The sequence below is a fragment of the Catharus ustulatus genome, chromosome 15, assembly GCF_009819885.2.
Source record: "Catharus ustulatus isolate bCatUst1 chromosome 15, bCatUst1.pri.v2, whole genome shotgun sequence".
Taxonomy (NCBI): Eukaryota; Metazoa; Chordata; class Aves; order Passeriformes; family Turdidae; genus Catharus; species Catharus ustulatus.
In genome coordinates this window covers 7278213-7304010 of record NC_046235.1, presented here as the reverse complement: position 1 = coordinate 7304010, position 25798 = coordinate 7278213, and the positions used below count along the sequence as shown (strand labels likewise).

General features: G+C 34.6%; 1 protein-coding gene across 2 annotated transcripts in view; it reads left to right on the top strand.

The window, feature by feature from the left end:
- GABRA1 (gamma-aminobutyric acid type A receptor subunit alpha1) overlaps nucleotides 1–14668 on the top strand; it is a 41713-nt gene extending 27045 nt beyond the window's left edge. For both annotated transcript variants that reach the window (XM_033073084.2, XM_033073085.1), the window contains exons 8-10: nucleotides 5423–5575; nucleotides 8282–8484; nucleotides 11829–14668. In XM_033073084.2, the coding sequence (XP_032928975.1) occupies nucleotides 5423–5575; nucleotides 8282–8484; nucleotides 11829–12137 (665 nt within the window). In that variant the 3' untranslated portion in view covers nucleotides 12138–14668. The remainder of the gene's footprint in view (nucleotides 1–5422; nucleotides 5576–8281; nucleotides 8485–11828) is intronic.
- The last annotated feature ends 11130 nt before the right edge of the window (nucleotides 14669–25798 follow it).

Below are 25798 nucleotides of genomic sequence, written 5' to 3'. Positions count from 1 at the left end.
GAATTATTTTCCTACTTCAACTGGTGGTAAAAAATATTTGAACAATTAAAAGGCTTCCTACAGTGTCAGATCTAGCCAGAAAAAACAATAATTTGTGTAATAAAGAACTCCTCATGCTCTTCTCATATTATTTGCTTACTATATAGGCTGATAAAAATAGCATAACAATATGAATCCTCAAAGATCACATTTCTGGAGGCAGTGAAGTCACTAAAAACAAATACTTAGCTTCTCAAGGAAGTATTTAGAAAATGAAAAAAATTGTCATCAAATTCAAAACTATCTGAAACACCCAAACATTATTTCCTTTAATATTCACACCAGCTTTAACTTCAAAAAAAATTTAATGAGATACAGAAATACATCTAACATTTATAGTATGATATAACTGTAACCTTGAAGCTGGCTAAAGCCCCTTTTTTTTAACTTTGCAGTGCTTATTTCAAAATGTAAATTTTTGAAAGTTTATTTTCTGACAATTCAGATGATCTAAATACAGTAAGAAACTAAGCACTGGGCACGAACAAGAGCTCTGTTGACCAGATTGACTGGTCAATTGACCAAAAGCAGCTCTGCTTTGGATGAAGTGGTTGTATTGCTTTGGACACACCCAACATTGTGACTAAGAAGTCCTCTTGTAACTGCATAAGCCAAATTTCCTGATGTGCTGTTGTTAAAGTCAATGAACATTTAAGGGAAAGTGAGTTACTTTAAGGTGAACTGTAATTTGTGTCTGAATTTTTTATTTAGCTGTTAAAATATATTCATATGCTCTATTAAGCCAAGAAAAGCTCTCACAGACAAGTTTCTAGGTTACTGCTTGGAAGCTTCTGTTCAGTTGAAGTAAGTGGTATGGCAATAATAGGAGCTTCGCGTAAGAACAGCATCTACACAACTGCTCCCATTGCTGAGCACAGGGGTGTGCAACAAGCAGGTAAAAAGGGGAGAGCTCTTGACCTTCCCACTGATGGGAATATTGCCATTGGATTTTCTGCAGCCAGTAATTGACCCCAACTGCCCTTTGCTGGAAAGTCAATAGGATTTGAAGGGATCTCTGTGAGGTTCTCTCACAGAGACCTCTCCAGTCTGTGGGGCTGGCTTTGCTCCCTGCTTGATGCATGTGCTCTAAGGGCAGTAGGATAATCAGAAAAGACTAATGAGGGAACATAACTAAACCAAATAGAAATGCCAGACATGATTCAGGGTAATTAGATAGCAATATGAGGATCATGCTATAAACTGTTAAGAAGGGCAGACAAATTTTCAAACAGAACTGAAACATAAGCTTAAGATTTCTTTATGCCTTTCCATGAAGAAACAGTTTGTTTTGTCCATGCTGTTTCAAAGATTTGAATTCTGCCTCCCTTTTCTACGTGAGGAAACTCTTTATCATTGTTATCTATAAAGTTAAATACAGTATAGTTAATACATAAAACATGCTGAAATGAAGATGTTGTCTAGATGCTGAAAAACAGTACAAGTAACTAAATTGAATGGTTACCAAAACTAAATACAATCCCGTTAGAGAATCCTTTCAATATTTATAAATTTACAATCCTCTTTAATTACTACCTGATGAGAATACACAGCTGTGGAAGAAATATATTTATTGCTTGCAAATTCAGTGTCTCAAAGGAAAATTCTTTATTATTTGCTTTGGGAAGAAGAATGCTTTCCTTTCCCCATATTAAAGGTGAGGATCAGGAGTGGTTAATAATCCCTTTTCTGTCTCAACAGCATTTTCCAGTATGACTTTATCCTCTGATCACCTCTGGTTTAATATATGACATATGTAATGAAAGCGATGAAATTCCTCTCTGCTTTCAGAGTCATGGATAGTGACAAAAAAGACAAAAGGAATTGAAATCTATCTTCACTTAAGAGTTCTCAACAAACCTTTATTAGGCCAGAAAATAAAGTCCTTTTGTGGTTAATTCTGTGGATCATGAGAGCAATCTACATGTTGGGCAAATTTAAGACAATATTCATAGTTGTGTGGAATTCTAGATACCTATTTTCTGGGTGTAGCCAAGTTATTCTAAGCATTCTCAAAACTCTTAAATGATTTCATGGACCTATAGAGTGTTGTTTTTTTAAATTTCTTCCTTGGTGAGTAAGCCACTTGCAACCATTATTTATGGATATAGAACAAGATAACTACAAACACTGATTTTTTAATGACAAGAGAAGCTTGAAACATTTACATTTTTTTATGGTATGGTTTATTAATCTATTCTAGCAATGTAATATGCAGGCACCACAGGCTTAAAAACAGTATTAAGTGAAATAAAAATTATTGCTGCTGCTGTTTTGTTTAAGCCAAGTTATCAATTTTTTATTTGCATATAAAATTACTGTTACTCTCCAGCCACTGATTCATATTGACTCAGAAAGATTTTAAAATTATTCTTTTTGTAAGCACCTTAACAAACGCTTAAAGGGCTTATGCAAGTTTCCATTTAATTTGAATTACTTTGCCACCTTGAAAACATTGCTTTGCACTGAGAATCATCAGGATTTATACTCAAAACAATTACTTTTGTTCTTATTGTTCTTAAGAGATTTTTTTTACTGAGTTACATGGCATAAATAGTAAATGATAAATACTTTGTCGTAAATTAATGACAAGGAAAGCCTTACTTCTCTACCTAGAAAATTACTAGAAAATTACTAGAAAAATTATTGTTACAGCTCAAACTCAGTCCCCACCTCAAACTTTATGTCTGATGTGATGCACGTTAACTTTAGGCACTGATAAATCTGGTTTTTACAAATAGTTTACAGAACACTGAGAAAGAGTTTTAATGTAACTTCACTGAATTATCAACTGCTTTCTTCTATGGGCACAGGTTAGTTTATATCACCTGCACATTTGACTCAATTATTGCAATATACTGTAGAATTAAGGGCTGGTTAAAAACTGCACCTACAGAAGCACTGAACATAGGTACAACTCTTCCAAAACTCTGGAAATATTCCAGCATGGATAGTCATTCAAAAATTAAGTTAATATAGATGCAGAATTTGTTTGATGACTTTGAAATGCTTCATATTTTGTATTACATATAATTAATTTAAACATTGGAACACATAAAATAAAAACCAAATTCATCTGCACAATACAGTTATTTGTAGAAGACTTTGGGAATTACAATTTATCTAAAAAGAAATAAATTTCTTTCTGACTTCCTTGGATAAGAAAAGATAAGAGAATAAAAGATATATAAGCTACAAATTGTGAAAGCCTAACAATCAGACAGTGTGAATATAGACAATATTTTGCTCAAGAGCTATTGAAAATTTTAGATTGTAGGGAATTTTAGGATTGTATTGTAATGCTTTCAAGATAGAATGAGAGAGATATTGGAAAGTTATAGAGTGATCAACAGCTTCCACCAATGTGGCAAGAGCGTTCAATTAAAGAAAGCCATAAAATATGGAAAGCTAAAGATGCAGTAAATAACCAGAGTGCTTTCATGTCCTGCAGTCATTTCAATCAATCTTGTAAAACATCGACTGTCTTTTAATAAGTGACTGCCCAATAAGTGCAGTCCATTGGTACTGTGGCAACTTAAGAACATGGTTTTGCCTTGTAAATGAAGTGCAGATCATTATTCCAGGCCTCTACTTTACCTAACTCACTCCTCCCAGCATTACCTTTATCTGATTCCCAGCTCAGATCTGCAGTGCTTAACAGATGAGAGTAATCCCTGTCTCTTTAATTGCCTTTAGGTTTTGGATCTTGTTCTCATTTTCCAGAGGTTAAAAATACTTTGATAATTTAGGGAGCTAAATAAAGCTTCAGAGTACAGTGCTGTTTTCACTCTGTATTCTTAGCTTGCCATCTACAATCACTGAATTAATTCTGACATACCATTGTGTGCATTCTATATCTGATTGCATTAAAATAGTTTCCCATGTCATATTTTAAGTAGATAAAATTAAATTATTGGCTCTCCTAGCTAAGACTGGCACCTTTTGTAAGATCATAATCTCTGGTACAGAGGAGAAGGAGTTTGTTTCAGTCAAAGTTAAAAAAAGGTGAGCAAATTTCAAGTAATAATTCCCACTATACTACAGCCAATCCTATTTTTGAAATAAAAAAAAATTTCTTGTATGTCCTTTGCTCTACTTTTCAATTTAAAATTTATCCTCTTTTCCCCCTTTTCTACTTTATTTGATATTGAAAGAGTATTGTCACATCTTATAAATAAGCTTTCCTTGGGGTTAGAAATTGAGCAAGATTGCTCAAATGAATATTCTTCTGGACTCTACAGAAATGGGCATTTGACATGCTCTGTGCATAAGCAGTCAATGTCTAGACATAATTTTTCAATCAAGTTTAAGCTTTTCCTATACAAGAGCAGTTTTCTCCTTCCAGCTGCCTACATTTTAAAATAGAACTACAGTAACTTCACATAATCTCTAACTTAGAATTTTCCATTCAATTATGTCTATTTGTTTCATTCCTAAGATTTTTATTGCATAATAAGAAGAATCAGTCTAGTAAAAAAGCCAACCAAACAAAAAAATCCCCAAAAAACCCAACAAAAAACCCGAAAAACAAACAAAAAAAGAACAGAAAAAACCCCAACGCAAAACAAAACAAACCCCCAAACCATCAAAACAATAGTTTTTTCAATCTTTGGAGAATATACTGTTCTCCAAAATTTAAAATTATATATATAATGATCTGAAAATGAGCATTATTTGCTCTACAGGCAAGAAAGGTTTATGGAATGATATATCAGAATATTAGATATATTTATTTTTAAAAGTAGAAATAAAATTTATTTATATATAAGAAACCAACTAATTTTCATTGCATATGGAGCACCCAGCTCATACAATTTTGTAGCTCCAAAAGCGTTAGTGTTAATGAAAATATTGTGTGTTATTCTTGTAGCAATAATTAATTTCAGGAGAGAATAATAATTTACTAAGGTACTAAATTAGCAGAACAGGGACAGTTCAGAGTACGCAAAGCACTGACAGTGTAATGCAAAAACCATCATATCATCAATTACATCTTAATCTTGGTCCAACAGAAACACTTTGGGGAGGCTGTCTTGATTTAGTTTTTAGATGATGTTTACATGGGTATGCTGTGGTGGCTTTTCATCTTCTAATGGAATAAAACCTTCTACAAGAGCTTTAAACAACCACCAGTTAATGCAGACTTTCCTTCACTACTCACCAGAGATGAAAATATGTAAATTTAATTAACATTTCCCATAAATGTCTAATTTTGTATTATTAGGGAAAAATTTTAAAACCCACCAGGTTTATTAAGTGTTTTCTGAAGAACTTTTGATTTGAGGGCTTCTATTTTATAATAGGGGTGAATGTAATGAAAAAAATATTTTCTGCAAAGATCTCTGATTAATAAAAGTTTTAATGTTCTTTTTTTTCTTGGTTTTAGGGGAATATGTTGTTATGACTACACATTTTCATTTGAAAAGGAAGATTGGTTACTTCGTCATCCAGACTTACCTGCCATGCATCATGACAGTGATACTGTCACAGGTGTCCTTCTGGCTTAACAGAGAATCTGTTCCAGCAAGAACTGTATTTGGTAAGCAAGACCTACAAATCTCCTGGCAATCATGAGGCAATTGGGTTTCAGAAATGTTATGGTAACATAGCTATGTGTAACATGGTATTGGAGAACAGTGTGAATCTGGACATGTTGCAGCACACAAAAGCTAAAAAATTTCATTGTGAAGATATAGGTCCAAAGCTTTTAAACTGATCTTGAATTGAATGTGAAAAGAGACCTGAAAATACTTCAAACTATCCATTACCACTTGAATTTTCCAAAGCAATCAGATTATAAATATAACATCTCTGACAATGGCAATAATGTGCATCATGGGATCATCAAAAAGGCTTTAATCAATGGGTATCCATCACTTGACACCTTTAGGCCTTCTGAAAGTTCCTTTTTTTTTTTTTCCCCCCTTAATCCCTTTTACAGGCTACTGTTGAAATCAGCAACAATTTATTGTGCTTACAGCAGTGAATACATGCACTCAAGGAATGCAGTGAGAAGGAAATCTAAAAGACTCTCAAGTTTATACAGCTGGTCCCTAGGGTTTATCCACTGCTTGCAAATGCCTGTCGTAAAATTCTTACATTCTTTCATATTCTTTGGAGATATTAACCCAAGTCTAGTACATATTTTAAAAAACTAACAAATAAACAAAAAACCCAATCAAAACCAACCAACCAAACAAACAAAACCAAACATAACAAAAACCAAACAAAACAAACAAAAAACGAAAGGCCCCCCCTTCCCCCAAACCTCAAAAAAAGAAAACAAACAAAAAAAAGCAACATTTTTTTATTTAGAAAGGCTAGAACCTGAGATTTCTGCTACATTACCTAGTCCTTGGTGACATCCAGATGGGACTGCTGAACACCTTTGGCAGGAGGTAGAAGCGCCCCCAGCCAAGCTGGCTTTGACACTCCTTTTGCTCAGGGCACTGCAATGGCAGGAAGCTTTGGGCCCTCTGGCTTTGCCAATGAGAATTAACAGATTTATGCTGAACACGGCAAAGCCAGAGAGTCACTGCTGAGAAATGCAGCCTCTGAAGCTCTTGTTGAACAAGAGCTATTTTTATGGATCTTTTCTTGCACCCTTCACAGCTGTGCTTTAATTTCCCAGTTCCTCTGGAAATCAGTCAAAACTTGCATAGCCTTACACCTCAAAAACCAAGCAGTGGCTTTCTGTTGATATACAGATGTGCATAAACATGTGCATGTGCATGTTCTAAAACACAGAACAGTGGTTTAGACTACAGTATAATCAAATTTGATTTACATAATATTGTTTAGATTAGCAACTAAAATTAATTCTGAATTTGTAACATCAGCTTTGCTGAGAACTCCTCTGCTAGGGACTTTTATAGTCAAAGCTATTGAAATTGTAAGTGTTTCACCTCTTTTTGCACATACCATTTAAAAAGAAATTTCTGATCATCAATTTGAAAAGCTGTACTTCACTGTCATTAGATGGAGAACAGAATTTCCTAGTCTCAATAGATAATATACAATACTGCACAATTTTCAAACTGCTATCTTCACAAGCTTAAGAACCCACAAATTTCTCAGTTGTCCTTTTAGAAGCCAGTGATTTAGTAAATACTCTTGTGTTTACTCCATCATTAGGTATCAAGTTAGCTTTTTCATTTCAAAAGGGCAGTGAAACAAAGTTTCAGAACATCTGGCATGAATGCATATACACACAGAAGAATAATTCATCTTTTAGCCCACTTAGTACCACAGATAATAGAAGTTATAAATCTTCTGGTACTAAGTAAGAGAAACATAAGCTCCCTAGCAATAAGTCGACAAAATGTTTGGTTGCATCTCAGGAAAGAGAAATTGCTTCCTCATTAGGCACTAATAATTCAAGCTCTTCACACTACCCCATAAGTGTGTTGTTCATTAACTGACCTATTTTAGACCGCTGTTCATTTCCACTAACACTCAATGCAGTGAAGATGAACTTGCCAGACACATTCAAGATGTGACAGTGCAGTTGTCAAGGTAACTTGTGGACATGTGATTTGATGTAAATATCTTGCCTGCACTCGGAGATTCATTTTTCCAAGCAGCTGCAAGCAGAGTAAATTCAGTACAGTCCTGCTTGCACTCTGGGGCCAGGTAAGAGAAAAAGTTCAGCAGTGAGAAGCTCTGATATGAGAAATGAAATTACATTGTCATTCTTACATAAAATCTTTGCTGTGTTCAGGGTGTCAGTGAATAAAGGGACAGAAATCTGTAAAACCATCAATTCAAAAAAATGAAATAACACATAAATCTTGGTGCCTTTGAATATATCTTTGAAGTATAATATCCCAAATAAGCTGAAAAAAGATTCTTAGTTTTCTAAATATCTCAGAACTGCTGCAAGAAAGAACAAAGAATGTTAAATTGTTACATCTGTAGTACAATTTGGAGGGCATGAATAAAGAACTGCAACAAAATCCTTTAAATACCAGGAAGAGTAAAGTAGTTCACAAATTATATTTCCATTACGACTTTAAAAATAGTATTCTATTATAGCAACATCAAAGAATAAAAGAATAAAAATGTTTTGAAAATCCTGCCACTTCCACAGAACTTGAAACCTGATATCCTCATTTAGAAACTGAACTTATGTGGGGAAGTTTGTAAGAACCAGGGGTGCAGAAAAGGCTTTCCCACCTATAGGAGCTGGGACATGAAGTACAAAAAATAGCCCCCGGCATGAAGATACAAACTCTTTGCTTTGCAGGAGTGACAACTGTACTGACCATGACCACCCTGAGCATCAGTGCAAGGAACTCACTGCCCAAGGTGGCCTATGCCACGGCCATGGATTGGTTCATAGCCGTGTGCTACGCCTTCGTCTTCTCAGCACTCATCGAGTTCGCTACAGTCAATTACTTCACCAAGAGAGGGTACGCATGGGATGGCAAGAGTGTCGTTCCAGAAAAGGTAACACCACCTCATATCCATTCCAAAAGATCACTCTATGGGAGAGGGTTTAGCACATTAAAAATTCTTATTAGGTAGAAGAGTTATTACTTCTGTTTCCTCCTGTGTCCACATACAGCATTTCTATGCCATGATTACTTAGACATTTTAGACCTAAATACTACTTCTGACATACTGAGTGATACTTAATGCTATTAATAATGAAATATTCTATTGAGATTTTGACTTCTACAACTGAGCAGAAAAAAAGATAAACATGTCTAATTTTAAGGGAAGGCAATTAATTTTTTCTTTTGAACAAGAGAAAGTACGGATACCTCAGTGTAAATGTAGGGAAAAAAAATCTTGTGGCTGCAGTGTTTAACAGTTCCCAAGATACAGTGCTCCCCAACATGAAATTCAGAAGGGCTGCTCTATTATCATGACCAAATAGATCATCACAGGAGTTCTTTTTACCTTCCTTAGCTATAGGAAAAATGTTTTGGGAATTGAAAGCTGTGCTGGGAGTGTGCAATCCTGACCTGTACCTCCCTAAATGCACTAGAGAAAACTCACACTGATTCCTTTTGGTCTGGGATCAGACCTGGTCCATAAACCACAGGTGCATCAAGAAACTGTTGAAGACATTTAGGAGAGATGAAAGAGAAGTTTCCTAAGAGTTACCATGTCAGCTGCTTCTGAGAGCAAGCTCATTCAGTTAACTTGCTGAACTGGTAATCATGAACATTCACAGACTAGAGATTCAATAGGACAGGTATTTGGAGGAGCAGATGTAACTCACTGGTATGCAAAGATATGTTTTTAATTCAGAATCATATGTGTATATATTATTTATGTATATTAGCTGCATAAGTCAGTGAAAAAAAAACCTCCCAATTAAATTAGGGCATTTATACAATGGCAATGACTACAAAAGTATTGTAAAACAAATGAGTAAAGTAACAAAACAAACTTACAGTAATAAACTGCACAACTGCTGCTGAATGTTGAGTTTTCAGTTATTGATGATATTTTCACTGAAAATAACTTTTTTTATTCTTTGTTTTCCTATTTTTATGACATCTGTTATAAAAATGAACTGCATTGACAGAACTGCATCCTTAAATATTAAATAATGCCTTACTAATTTATCCTCTCTTGCAATGTAGTTACTATAATGAGCTGTTTCATTTGTCACAAAGAAAATTACATTCTAAAAAAAGCCCTACACCAATAAACATTGTTTAAAACATTGCAAGATTTATGGCTTTGTGCTCATTAGCAGGTAAGGGGCTTTATGTGTCCTTACACCTGGTGGTGTAAGTTTTCTGCAGTGAGGAAAAGTGAGCAAGGAAAGCTCACAATGATCAGAGCATCACAGCTTAATCAAATTTAGAGCTCTAATTAGCTGTCATATTGATTTTTTATGAAGATGAATTTGACATGAAATATTAAGACCCAGGCTGGTGTCAGAGTTTTCTGTGGTTCAGCTTTCTAATGACATTCAAATCTATTGAAAGGGTTTCCTCTGAGACTTCAGTAAAGCTGCTCTTTGTCTGCTGGATTTATTACTGCTCACCAGAGTATCTGATTGAAAAGCAAACAGGACTGCCTTCACATTCAGCAACGACATTAGCAGCCTCCCTACCTGGGAGGGGAAAAAATGGATATCCAAAAAAACCCCAGAAAACCCAAATCCAACCAACTAGTCAACCAACCAACCAACCAACCAACCAACCAACCAACCAACCAACCAACTAACCAACCAACCAACCTGACATGCCTTTTTTGTTGCTACATTTTTTAAACCTGTTTGTTCCAAAGATTGAAGCTTTTTCTTGGCCTGAAGCTAAGAATTTTATTGCTGTGAATTAAAGCACATCTACATCAGAGTCATTAGGTGAATCCCTTTCCTTACTAAGTAGCATAATTTTAGCATTTGAGCCTACATTTCCTTCCAGCATGGGGCTCCAAGCTGTGCCTCCACAAGCATCTCCCCATTTGCCCTCAGGTTTTTGCAGCTTTGTTTCCTGCTCCCCTGTGTCCAACCAGAGTCTGTCCGCTCCCTGAAACATTCACATCTCAAACAAGAAATTTTTATCAAAACCACATTATTAGGGTGTCAAAGTAGCCATTAACCTGTAGTTGATCTGTCAGTAAAAGTACTGTGACCACATAAAAATATTGTCTCCTTGGGATAGCTGCTTCTTGAAAACATAGAACTGTATTTGCTGTCTTGTGAAATACCACAATAGATCAAATTCCACTGATATTTTCTCTTTAACCAAATCTTCCCCCATCTCAAGGGGAAAAATAGATAACATTTGCCTTTTCTTTTTTGTGGAAAATACTGCCTGAATATTTTTCTATGCTGTTGGAATTGGTTTTCACTGTATGTTTTGTTGTTGGGGTTTTTTTCTCATAATTGGAAGAATCCTTACAACTTCTTAATGACCTACTACATCTCTCTTCTGTGTTTATCCTTGGGCAGCGGCTGAAGTTTGGTCTGCCAGAAATTGGGACAGTTAAATTCTATCTGGTATGCCCAGATGTCAAAATTTAAACTTTTTCCTACAATTATATTCCAAAAATAGAATACTAGAAAATATAAAGACTTAGGGATAAAATAAGTCTAAATAAGCTCAATAAGTCTTCCTCCCCCTCAAAGATAGTCAATACATTCTTGCTTTAGCAATATAAGTAGGTGGATGAAAAAACCATACAGACATTAAAGTCTTTGCATACGGAATGCCATTTCAGCCATTAGGATCCAATTTTAAGATTCAAACAAGAACATTAAGTTCCTAATCTATAATGTATGTGCCTTTGGTGTAAACCATTAGTGAATAGTATCCTGACAGCTTTGCATCTTATTGAATAAACCACTCCTTTAGTGCATGGTTACATGATAATGTAGTGTGTATTTTTGTATATAAATTATGTTTAAATTCTTCATATCACAATATTTGTCCTAATGTTGAAAGGCTACATTAAGAATTTAGTGTCTTTTAAGTTTTTATCCTGATCAAGGGAAACAATTGTTCATGGGAATATCGAACTATGAGTGGTTTGTCACTGCTGATTATCATTAAAGGTGATTTTGCCAGTGAGCCTAGCCATCAGGTCTCATTATTTTTATCTATTATCTAATTTGGTTTACGTAATACAAGTAATACAAATGTATTATTTTGTCTTTATTTTTACCTAAATATTTTGCATACATTATATATCCAGAACTAACTTCTGTCTTACAGCTTATTATACTTTGTGGTATGAATTTGATTAATTGCAAAATGTCACAGTGCTTATTCATAATTGCATCTGTTGAGAAGGTATTGAGAATGAAATATTTCTTCTTTCTTCAGCCAAAGAAAGTGAAGGATCCTCTCATCAAGAAAAACAACACATATACAGCTGCAGCTACGAGCTACACCCCTAATATTGCAAGGGACCCTGGGCTGGCAACCATTGCTAAAAGTGCAACAATTGAGCCCAAAGAAGTTAAGCCAGAAACAAAACCTGCAGAACCCAAGAAAACTTTTAACAGCGTCAGTAAAATTGATCGGTTATCAAGAATAGCCTTCCCATTGCTTTTTGGAATCTTTAACTTAGTCTATTGGGCTACCTATTTAAACCGGGAGCCCCAGCTAAAAGTTCAAACTCCACATCAATAACATCACTTATTCACATAGTTTTGTTTTGTCTTTTGCTCTGGGAATTGCTTCCCTTTTCCACATACAGTAATTCCCATTTGCTTCATTGCCTCTGTCTTAAAGAAAATAAAGGTTTCTATACTTAGCAAAAGGTTAAATATATCTGTATATTTTAAAAACCTGTGTGTGAGGGAGTGAACATTTTAAACTATATACTTTGGAAAAGGGATTTTGGAAATGGAAGAGTTGTAGAGTTGTAGAGAATTGTAGAGTGACGGGAGGGTGAAAAAAAAGAAACCATTTGTAGCAAGCTTAGTAATGAATATCCCCAAAAGATAGTGTATATGTACATGATAAAGATATTTTTATTCAGAAGATTGTAGGGAGGAGGGGAAATATTCTTTATGACATTCCTGATGCACATACTAGACTATATTTATTCAGCCACTGTTTATAATCTTTTCAAGAATGTAAAGCTTTCCATTTGCTAAATTTCATCAGATATGGTATTTTCCTAATTCATTTTCTCTTCTATGTTCCAAACTACCTGACTTATAATATTAGTCTTTAATGAGAAAGGAAATCTACTCACTCTAGGTACAGTTTGTCACTGCATAGCACATAAGATCTAATGGTAACAAATGCTTTAATCTGCTCTCTTACTGCAAGCTTGTTCTAAGCATTGAGTTGTCACTAGAATAGATTTAAAACCAGTTGCACATCCAAGTGCAGACCCCAAATTTCTACTATCACCTGTGTAATCCAAACAATTCCTGGATGCTTTAAAGATAGCTTTTATTCATCACTATGTTCTAGAGAGTTAAACAAAAAAACAAATTTTTTGCAAGCTCTAGATATGTTGAATGTATTCTTTTATAAAATGATACATTAAAAGAAGCTTTAGACTGAGATTTATGAATAGCAGAAAGATAAAATATAGTATTTAAATAATATCTGTAAATATGCAGCATGAGATTGTACATTTTTTTACTTTTTTAAATTTATGTTCTTAATACATTGTGTAGGATTCACCTCTTAGCTCTTAATATGTTGTTAAATGCTCAATAAAACATATTTAGAGCCTGAATTAAAAGAAAAAAATAAATCAGTGTTACTGGAAAGCTTACCAAAAAAATAAGCAGAAAGTGCTTGGAATTTATTCCATTTGTAAAGTGGTTAAGTATACAGCAGCTTGCAATTTGACAATGTCATCCAATGTATACTATTAGATTAATGACTGGTCTGCTCAGGTCATGCATAAACACTAAAGTATGGGATTATATTTGGTAGATAAAAATGGTGAAATATTTGTTAAAAGAGAAGTTCATCTGTATATTACTGCTATATTTGCTGAAACATAACTGTTACAATAAGTGATGTAATATATGTAGCATTAAATACAAAGAAGTCATACATAAAAGAATGTACAGAAAAACAGATTTTATTGAGCAAACTTACTACATTTCATTTTTACTGTAGCAATATATTTGTAGGAATAATATGTAAGGGCTTTAAATACAAGATGTCCATTTTGCAGGTATGTGCTCCCTTTAAAAAAACTCCAGTCAGTGTCTACTGATATCTACTAGATACTAGTTACTGCTAACTCTTAGAAATAAACTTTCAGATAAAGTTTTTTCAAAGAGATTGGAAGAATGGTGAAGATTTGCAGGAATCAATTAACAAAATATGATTTATGCTACTGAATGGATTTTGAAACAGTGCTACATGCGCCTCTAGAGAAACAGCTACTGAGAGTCAAGTTTAATAGGCAGTCATTTCTAAACTCTTAATAAATCAAAAAAGTTGACATTCTCTATCTACAAAAGGAAATATGTAATGTCTGATTTAGAGATTTTTTTTTTTTCCAAATGCTTCATTGTCTAACATTTAGTCCTGTCTGAACTTAATAAGTTATCTGATTGGATCTTATTTAAAAGGGGATGTTCCATCTCTGGTATAATGTGTAGATATATGTATAGAAAAAAATAAACTATGGCTCTTTAACTTCTGTGTAGTTGTTTATCTTGTTATTTTTGGCATTAAACTAGTGTGTTCATTTAGGGCATTTTATCTTTCTAGCAATTCATAGCTACCTTTTGGTCTGCATTTTGCACACTAGATGTGAATATTACTTAACTAGTCTGCTTTTTGCTATGCAATGATTGCATTATATCACCTCTTAGTTAGTCTATGCCAATAGTATTATACTGTATAAACTTGACTGCACACTTTATCAAAGACAAGGTATTCTCTATGTAGCTTTTTTACAATGCTTTGCTAAACCATGTAATAATAGTAAGTCTTCCTTGAAAATAATGATACACTCTTATAGAGGACAGTTTCTGTTTACTCCTGAGATAATTTTAAAAAGATGACATTGAATGTTTATTGCACCTCAGTGCAGTGATGTGGCAATAAAACCTAAATCTAACAGAGGTTGTTTATGGCAGAAGCATGTATTGCTTTACAGAGTTTAGCAAAAGCTCTTTATTTTATGTCAGACTGTAATTCTATTATAATAATAAAGCTAAAAATGTTCAATAATGCAAGTGAATGTTTTACTTCGGTTTTCTTAGTTACTGCCTTTTATGACACATTGCTTGATTAGCTACTATTCATTCAAAAACTTGGTTTCCATGGATTTGGTAATGAATACAGTTTTAATAGATGTGATTTTCTGTCCAGTGTTTTCCAGGGACAAATATAACAGGAATGTTTCCCAAATCTGATTTGACATTCAGAAAAGACAGTTCATTCTGTACCATATACATCCAGTAAGGCAATGAATTGCATCAGGTGAACAGTTGTTAAGGTTTTGTACCACAACATTGGCTCATACAAGATAGGAACAAAATAAAACGCATTTTCTCCCAGGCAAAATGGCAGATAAACCAGAGATTGAGAGTAAGAATATTACTACTTAAGTCAGAGATTTAACTGGTTAAATAAACACAGAGATCTGAGAAAGATTGTTAGAAAAGAACCTCTGGCTGTATAAAACAATATTTCACTTATTAAAATAGTTGTAGGGATAGCTTTCAAACAAGATATGTACACCTTAAAAATTTTAGTTTTCAACTCCTCTTTCTTTCCCAAATAGAAAAAAGGAGAGAAGAAAAGTCATTGCAGTGCATTCTGTCCTCAGACTTTCTTGAAAATTATCCTGGAAAGCAAGGCTTGTGGTCTTCTGTAGGGAGAGACATGAACAGACATATAGATTTAGAGGATCCAAAAGGCTGATATAAGCATATATTTGTATATAAGAATATTCATTGTGTTCTCAAACATGAGTCCTACAGAAAGATTATTAAAAATGGAAAGAAATACCTGGAAGGACTCAGATTCTCTTAATTTATTATGCTTTCCCCTATTTTGAAGGAGGATAATGCAGTCTGAATCCCTGTTCCTTGCCTCCTACAATTGACTCCAGGGAGATGAATCCCTATGAAAACCCACATGGGCCTTTCTGGAAGAGGATGGTAAAGAAACTGTTTGAACACCCACCTCCTATGTTCACATGCCAGATTCAGAGCATACATAGGGATTCTCACATCTTTGTCACTACTCAGACATTTTTAGACAGAATTTTACTCAAGTAAAAATGAGTCAAAATGTCTAGAGGCAACAAGATTTGAGGAAAAAAATACTATTTAGTTTCACAGTGTGGAAAAACAGCCTCATCAGGGGACAGTTTCTCAGCCACCAAACAGTCCAGCATGACACCCTGACATGGGAGTTCTGTGTTTTGATATTACATCAACAGAAGTTCCTTCAGTTTTCCTTGAATCATCCCTAGAAGCTACTGCAGGACTTTCTGAGTGATCAAGAACCTTTTTTACACCACCAATGACTTTTCTAATGAAATTCTTTCTCTTGGAGTCTAAGACCTGAAAAACCTGATTTTCTTTCTATCTCCTTTTTTCCATCCATATGATAAATAATAACAGTTTATGAACCAAGTAATAAGTAATAAGTGATAAGTAATAAGATAACTTTTTTCAGCCTATGCTTTGATCTGAACTACTGTCCAAATAAATTGACTGGGCAAAGTCATACTTTTAAAATATAAATATCAGTCATACTTTGCTAGATCTCCTCAGACTTTATATAGCAGATCCACTGAAGAAAAAATCCTTGTGCTATGCATAAACATGACATATCTTAAATAAAAATGTTTTTACAGTCCTAGCACATGAATTTTGCAAGTGAAGTGTCAGCTTGTCAAGCTATTGCTGTCATGTTCCATCTCATTACAAACTACGTCAAATACAACAAGAGAGGTAAAAGCCTTGAAATGACAAATTTCTATAGGCTCATTCTCTCTGGCCATAAGTCCATCCAAAGTGGCAGGACGACATCACAGATGCTGATAAATTTATTTGTTTAAACTGCTTCAAGGCATTTGAAGATGCTCTGAGTGGATTTTGCACTTGCAGCATGGCTGTTAGAGGCATCTCATGCAAAGACTAGAGATACTTCCCCCCAAAAACCTGCAGGTCAACCAACAAAGGGCACAGCTTTTCTGAATGTGCTGTCAAGGGAGCAAAGATGTGTTCGATGAACTCTTTCTTCAGCCAAGGACATTTGAATGCAAACAAATACAATGAATTTCTTTTCAAGTGTCCTTATGTATGCGGTATTTAATCAGCCTCAAGTGGTACATGCCTAAGGATCTAAACCAGCCACAAGATATTAAATTTGTTTTGCAGTGATTTGCTGTTGTCTGCCCAGTACAGTACCTTCGCTGCACTCTTTGTCTGATTTTACATGTATCATGTGATTAGCACCAGATCCCTGCAGTGCCTCATAAGAAAAAATAATTCAGCTGCCATAGAATTAATGAAAGTTATTTAAACACCTCACATACTTGGAGATCCTATTCCATTACTGCCCATAGCAGCAGAATCACACTTCAAAGAAGTGGTTTGTAAGCTTCTAGGATGGCTCTCCATTGTAGTGATATTTATTAATACAAGAAATTTACTTCAAGGATACAAAAAATCCCAGAAAAAAATTAAAGAGAAGAAAACCTTTTAAGGTTACCTAAACCCAAATATAAAACATAGTGAAACTAAAAAGAAAGCTCTTTTTCCTAAATTAAATTATCTGTTTATTAAATACTTTATAAAAGCAGCAAAATTGACTTTAGCCAAGAATCTTTCAAATGAATACACCTTTTGAATCAGAGAAAAAGACAATGGAGGTGATAGTAAAAACCACTGCCAATTATTAGGACCTGCTTTATGCACATACATTTAAGAAAGAAAACTAGCATTTTAAAAATTAAACTTAATCAAAGAAGAGCTCATCTCTCTTTCTTGATGGAATTTTTTATTTTAACATTTCAGGATGCATTTCAGACAGGGTTTTGCTTTGATTTTGTTTTTGTACAAAATCACACGAAACTCAACTTCTGGTTTCATCTTTCTCCTGCCTGAGGAGCTGTGGTAGGCATGAAAAGGTAAGGGACACCATTCTCCAAGGTAGTCATGTATTTGACAGGAATCAGAAGTCTTACAACAAACATTAGCTTAAACATGACTGTGAAAAGTATTTTTGTAACTACAAATAATGCTCAGCTACACCTCATGGACACGACAAGATAATACACCGATTAATGTAAAAACAAGGGCTTGATAGGGTTTGCTTTCCATTAATGCACACCTTCCTGTGTTGCCTCACCAGCCTGGATTTGTAGGAACTCTGCTGATTTAGACCAAGTAATGGCTTTGGGCCATCAGGACGCTTAACAGCTTGTTGCTGACCAACCTCTCATTTTCTCTGTGAAAGGGAACAAAAACTTGAATGAAGTGACTGGATCCCCTTTCAACAGTTAAAGGACCATCTGAACCAGGACAGTAATGAATGTACTGATACAATGTTTAATAGCTGCAAAGCCAGAATGTTCATGCCTGCAAGAACTTATTTTACATCCATGTCATCTTATCCTTCAAAAGACAGCCATATTTGCAGAAAAGATAATTATTTTGCAGTTCCACAGAATGCCAGTCATGACTTCTAGCAGCTTTCTAAAAATGTATTGAAGCTGTGTTCTGGTCAGTGAGTTCCTGAATATCAACGCTTATGTTCATCTCTGATTCTAACCCAGGCTTTCTTTTCCAACAAAGTTTGCAGGGCCAAAAATTCTGCATCCATTTAACAGTCTCTTACCAGACAGATTTTTGGCTTACAACTCCTAGACAGTATAGAGAAGAATAATTTTAAGACTACTGAGACAGAAGAGAAAGGTCATTATGGACAATACAAAGAACTGGTAAAGCAGAAATTCCTTATCATAGCTTTAGTTGGTAACTAACCATCCATCATTCAATCCCTTGACAGCACCCGTCTGTTAGTAGCAAATGAGTTAATAAAACAACAAAAATGCTTTCAAGTGGACACAAGCAGAATTAAACAAGTGCCTGATGCTTTTGAAAACATCATTATTTCTATCCATGTACAGAATGGCTTTTAAAAGTATACTGGTGATGCTAAAAGCAATTATAACATGGAAAACATAATTAGATTGTGCAGCAAGTTCTGCTAATAAAATTTTCTGAGTCTGAATTCTACCAGAGCATGGAACTAAAAGTCTTCCTCTTGCAGCTAAATGAAAAATGCCATAAATACTGAGGTGGCAAGCCGTGGAAACATGGGTTTCAAGACTTCGAAATAGTGAAAGAATTCTAGGTTATATTCACATTGCTGCAAAAGATTTTCTTAATTGTATAACAGAGCTTGAAATTTCTATTGAGGGTTTTCATAGATCTGCATGGAACCATTGATCAGATAGATTTTAGACACAAGTTACTTGTTATGTTCCTATGTCAGGCCTTAATAGTGGCAGTAGGAATAACAAGTAAATTCTGTGACATATTCTTACCACATTATTCTAAACTGACAGAATTTATCTTTCAATACAACTTATTTTTTCCTAAATACCATCCTTGGTTAATTGAAAAGTAAAAGATATAAAAAGCAAGAATATTAATTTTTTTAGAGCCTTAGGTTCAAAAGGAGTAAGTAAGCTTCAAGGGATATAATCATGTACCCAAAGAAAAGCAGTTTTATCTGGCTACTGCAAGAAATAAATGGAAATAAGTTTATAAATACACATGATTCATTTATTTATAAATGTCTGGAGATAAGAAATAATAATAATTCTCTGATGTAACAAAAGCTGACTATTTATTACTAAACATAATGTACTTAACAACAAGAGTTGTAAGACAACAAGCTGTTTTACTACTGCCTCTTGATGGGAATTACATGAATAATGAGTCTCAGGAGGCATTTACCAGTGATAAATATTGGCTCTAAAAATGCCAGACAAGCTATTATATCTCTGTATTACAAGCAAGCTACACAGATTATTAGCTATTATTTTGTTTTATTATATCTAGCATTTAACAGCTGAGAACGCATATTTGAAAGATAAAATACTGAAAGCGCCAAAAAATTGAAAGCGTGGTCAGTCCAAAAGCAAATAATCATTGATTTCTTTTCACACCACAATTGTGGCTGGATGGCATGCAAGAATAAAGGAAAACAATCTTACATCAAGGCCAGTACTGTGAAGGATCTTGAAGAGAGCAGCACAGAACAAACAGAATTGCAATGAATCACATTAAAATCTCAGGTGGAAAATATAACTTGTTTCTACTACTATTAGTTTCTATATAGGAACAGAAAAGAACTTTCCTGAGATCTCAGCTCTGGTACTTCACTCATTACAGAGTGTACTTTGCATAGTTAGAATAGACACCCTGCACTCATCAGTGCCCACAGAAAAAAAGGCAAAGAGAAAAAAGGCCAAGAAACCAATAACATTGGATGTATACCAACAGTTTTCTGTCCAAGAAACTCAGACTTCTGAAGGTAAAAAAACAAGTAGATGAGACCACCACCTGTTAGATGCAATAACTGGTAACTCAGGATGTCTGAGATTTAGGAAATTGTTCATCTGAACATAAGTTTCAGTCCACTACTGCAGCCAAGAGAAAAAATATTGACCATGTGACAATACCATATTTTAGGTGATATAACCCAAAGGCTTAGGTATGATTTAACTGCCCAAGGAACCCAAATTACCAAGTATTTTTCTTGGTAAACATGGATAAATTACTTTTTCAATAATGTGAGATGGTAATGGTAATGCTGAGCTGCTTATAGATACTCATGTTTCCCTCTTTAAACAAATGATGTTTAAGAGGAAGAATAGTTTGCAGCTCACTGGATTTGAAAAAATCATGCAAGGATCTCCTCTACTCTCCCAAGATTCTTCAACGACCTTTATATTCAGCTGAGAAAAAAAAAGTCAGGTGTCAGCTAAGTATTACTGCTATTATCTGTAACAGCACCTAGGATCTGTGGTGTGCAATTGGGACTTCTCAGCGGTGAACGCTGTACAAAGAGCTAAAAGGCATGTAATTAGAAAAAGGCAGGAAAAGCTGGAAACCTCACCCAAGTAATGGTAATGTTCATGTATGTTAGAAGTCTCAGCACTGGAATGTGCTATTAATACCCAAAATTTTAGCCTGTACTAGGCAATAGCATACAAGCACATTGTGGCTAAGTCAGTTTTAAAAGAGAATTCTAAATTAAACAGAAATACATTTTGTGGAAACCTTTTCCACCCCAGCATGTTTCTAGTGAAAAATCAAAGACATGAAGATTTTTGAGATAGATGGTTATCACACAGTTTATGGTATTCTTAGCAGAAGCCTAAAATGTCTTGACAACACCTTTGGGTTTTGCGGTTGCAGGGTAGAAAAGCTCCCTTTCTTGCATCGAATTTCTTCATAAAGAAAGTTTCCTAAGTTTGAATGGTCTTTCTGTGGTGACTGATTCCCAGCTGTAATATATTTCAAAAGAACTGTCTGAACTCACTCTACCCATGAGTTCTACTCTGCAGCTGTCACTTCTGATATTCCAGAAATCACCAGTCTTACTTACATTTCTTTTGCCACTCGTGTCACCGCTGGCCAGTGCAGAGCAACAGAGGTCAAGGGGCAGAGCTGTAAAAATATGCCAAGATGAGGAAAATCAGTTCTGGAGTCCAAAAGGCAAAACTACTGATGCAGAAGATTACTAAATACAACCAGTTGCCTTATGGCTCTTTATTCCTCCAAAGAGGACACTGTGAGACTGCTGTTCAGTAAATATGAAACAGGACGAGTCAGAAAAATTCAGATTTTTCTTTTTTCATTGCTCTTAATTACTATTTGGGGGTGGGGGGGTGACAGATTATTTATCTATATAAAATACAATTCAAGTATTTCTATAGCTAACATAACAGAAAGAGTGCAAAATCTGCTGACCCTTAGAGAAATTTGCATCAGGTCTGGGACTATGCCAAGGACACAAAGTCATTGAGGAAAAATAACTATGTCTTAAATACATGTATTTAGAGCTTAAATTGTGGCATGATGAGGAGGAACTCTCAAACCTAATGAAACAGTTCTAAATTTCTAATCAAATTATTACAATGCTTTTAAAATTTTATTAATTTATACACATACATATGAATTTTCTCCCCAAGTTCAAGTGATTCTTCTATCTGCCTGGTATCTAGACACCTGCAATACAACAGGATTCATGCACAGAATACCACACTACAAAATTTCCTGAGAAGGATGAACAGAGCCATGGAATCACAGTTCCTCCTAACTTTGTGTAAAACAGTAGAAAATTTGGAGTTTGACACTCACTTCAGGCTTTCTTTTTTACTTAAAGCCATATGTACAACAAAATTATGGTTTTAAATGAGCCAGATCAAGCTCCTCATGAGTGATGTCCATCTCAGTAACCCTCAAAATTTTGTTCCAATTTTCCATGGAGATAAATAGTGAGCTACTCAAATGTATGAATGACATTATGCACATTACCTGGAAGTCTGATTCTAAGTGGATGTTTCACAGATGCAGAATTCTTCACTCATTTGCCACCTTTTCTTCCTTCTTTCTCCACAAATTCTTATTGTAGGGGTACATTTTGCTTTAGTTTGAAATCTCCTGCAAAGCTGTTTTTCAAGCTGTGTATACCTAGACAGAGTTCTCATGAACTAGGAAAGTTAAGGTGACCAAATGTGATGACTAAGTACATGATACATCTTAATCACAGTTAACCACTGAAATGTGGGTGCCTAAATAAGTTTGGGGTCTTAGCCGATGTAGGCTGAAACGTATTGACTTTCACTCTCAACAGATCTTGTTGAAATAGTAAGTCATGGAAATTCTGTTCTCAGTGGTATTAATGGAACATTTGAGCTAGAATTTCCTTGCAGATTCCCTCAATTTTGCTAAACCTTCAATTGTGTTCTTTTGTTTCACTCTTGTTTTTGCCAAGACATATTAGGGCAAGATATAGGGAAGAAACTCAGGGAAAAAAGTGAGATGACAGATTGTTTCATGCCACAAGGGACTAGGGGATTAAGAACACAACAAACTTGTGGAAAGATTTTATGGCTGCAGGCAACCTATGTCAGAATTAGAAAGCAGTAGTCCTGGGACAGCAGTGCCCCAGAGCTGTGACTTGTAACAACTGCATATGGCCTAAATATAAAAAAAAAAATCCCCATTTAGTCATCTCCAATCTAGTCAAAGGAGACAATAAGACATAGAAACAAATAACAAGTAGTTGCTGCATTCCAGTGCATTCTGAGACACTTATACTGAACTAACTTAGCCTTTGTCTGTGATAAAAAATTAGCTTCTGGAGCAAAAGTGTATGGTTACTCTCTGCTGAGTCATCAAACTGGATCTTTTTCATGAATACGAACTTCCTTTTGATTTTTGGATTTTTTTAATATAATTTTCCTCCATACTATAAGCTGTATTTGGACTCAAAAAATGGAGAAATTAGTTTGACAATGGTGTTAAACAAATACTGGAACTTACTTGGATTAGATGATATTTAATGAGCAGGTACTCAGCAGGTACAACATCAACCTTTGTGTAGTCAAATCTTAACAAATCAGTAACATACCATTTGAGAAACCCGAATTAGGAAGACCAATGTAAAATTGCTCTAGTCTAAACTGTGTACAATCAAATAATATGATGTGCAATACTGAACTACCAGTATAAAAAGAACCCTGGTAAATACTCAAAATTTCACTGCCTGTGCTCCATAAGGTTTTTTTTCTTTAAAAGATACATATAATACTTTCTTTTGAGTAAGGTATTTTTTGCTCTAAAAAAGATTTTGATGCGATGATGTTGGTATTTTATTTCTAAGTTAATAGGCAATATAAGACACTATGAAAAAGAAGTGGTTCTATAAATGATCAGTAAAATTCAAGGTTTATAATGTGGCATTACTATTATTGTGTTATCAAATGATTCACAAGGAATAGATAGTAGACCAATAAAATCCTCCTCAATCTCCATGAGTTAATAAAGTATATTGTAAATGTTAGGTATATTCTGCTATACAAAACATTCTCATATCTGCAGTCTGTCTTGTATTTTATATGAATAGTATAAAAAATGTATTCTGTACAAAACACAAAGAGAAACAAAAAAGCAGCACAGATGACGGATTTCAGAGATTCAGCTGGAAAGCATTAAGAAGTAAAAAAGTCCTATGTGCAATACAAGGAAGATTCAAAGAAGTTGCAGAAAAAAATAAGAGGGAATAAGCTTCCATCTACCAGTAATGAGATTTGAGCATATTAATGTATGTCCCAGTACTTTAGTTGTATTTGTATTTCTACAGTTTTGATTCCTGTTAAGAAAGTAAAACCTAAGTACTAATTTGACTTAGGACTCTCTCCAGCTTCATCACAAAACTGTGCTAGCATAGTAATTGATCCAATATAAATACAATTAAAATGGGATTTAATTCCTGATCAATTTGGAGAAGAGACATATGAAAGAAAAGAACAAGAAAAACATTCCTGCATCCTAATCAATATAATTGTCATGATCACTTCCTACCTGACCCAAATATCCAATGAGAAATTTCAGCCCTAATTATAAATATCAGTTTGAATCAACCAGCTCTAGACACACATTCAGAGTTGACAATTAGGAGGGTTTTATCTGTGAGCTTTTTGCACCTCAATACAGAACAGAGATTTGAAAGTTTGCAGGTTGTATGGTACTGAGTCATGTGTGGAAAAATGTGTCCAGAATGAGGCTGGGATAAAAGAAAAAGGTTTTTAATGAAGTAACATGCTCAATTGTATAGAAATAGAGGATTCCAGGGAGATCCAGTGGCCCTATTGACAGCATGGGCAGCAGCTTTTAGGCAAAACTCTATCATCATAATCTTATGAGGTGATTAAAGACAAAGACTCAATTAATAAGGATTGTTTTAATGTGATTTAAAGTGGATTACAGTATCATTTTACTTCCTGGGCTTAGCAGACAGAAATAGCAGATGAGTGCAGGATCCTATTACCTAACAATAAAACAAAAACCTATAAGCCCAAACTGGGAAAATAAAACAGAAAAGCAAACAGTAAAATTACAGACACGAGGTCTAGGCTTATGCTGCTGCAAACAGACCAGGGTAGGGATTTGGGAGCTGTTGCTGAAAATTTACAAATTTCAATCTGATACAATGCAGTCATGAAGCAGGAAAATGAAAATTGGAATCAGAGCTCCAAAGAGACTGGAGCGAAATAAATTTAAAACATTTTAAAATTAAATATTAAATGTATTAAAAATTAAACATAAAATTAATATTTTAAAAATTAAAAAATTGGTGTTGGTATCTACTTTTTTTTTAATCTATAGTAATAGGATGTTAAACACAGAAATTCTGTTCAATTCTGGATCAGAAAACTGAGACAAAAAAGAAGTTACCCCACAGTGCCTGAGCAACACAACTAATATACATCATATGACTTTATATAGATCAGAATGATTTCTTAAAATATAATAAATTAAAAATTAAAAACTGTCTCTGATAGGAGAGATTAAAATGTGCGGTATGAACAAGAAATCTGTGCAGTAGTTTGGACAACTATACGTAAAATGACATGCTACCTGTTTCATTAAGAAACAGTAATCAAGTAAGTTGATTAAACCAATTAATATTATGCAGCAAAGTCAAATTGATTGCCCTCTGTAAAGGTGGAATTATTTGTCAGAAAAGCCAAATTCCCAATCTGAAGTGAGGAAATTAATCTCCTTCATCACCAAATCCTACTCACATGTCAATTGTAAGCCTCTAGGCCTAATTCTCCATCACCCTAATTCTCCATCACCAGCACACACTGATGAGAAGCACATGAGCAGACCACTTCGGGAATCTTCTCTGTGTCATCTTGACTGATAACCAGTGAAAGACATATTTGTAAATGCTTATTTGGCCCTCCATGAATTTCAGTTAGCACAACAGACATCTCAGAGTCCCAGACAATACTGTGGCTTCCTTGAAAAAGCACTTTTATATAAATGAGAGATCTCCAGGAAATGACTGTTAGCAAAGCAAAAGAAAGAAAAGTTGATAAAGGAGCCAGACATAGAGATAAGAGCAGATTAGTCTTAGAAAGGGAAGCAAATTTTGCCCGGAGTCTCTTCTATACTATGCTGTATTTCCATCCCACTCAGGTAATAAAAATTGTATCTTAGACTCTTCCCCCCACACCCCTACACCTCATCCACATCTTCCCAATCACTGATTATTTCCATGTCCTTTCAGACACTGAAAGATGCTGAGACAACAGA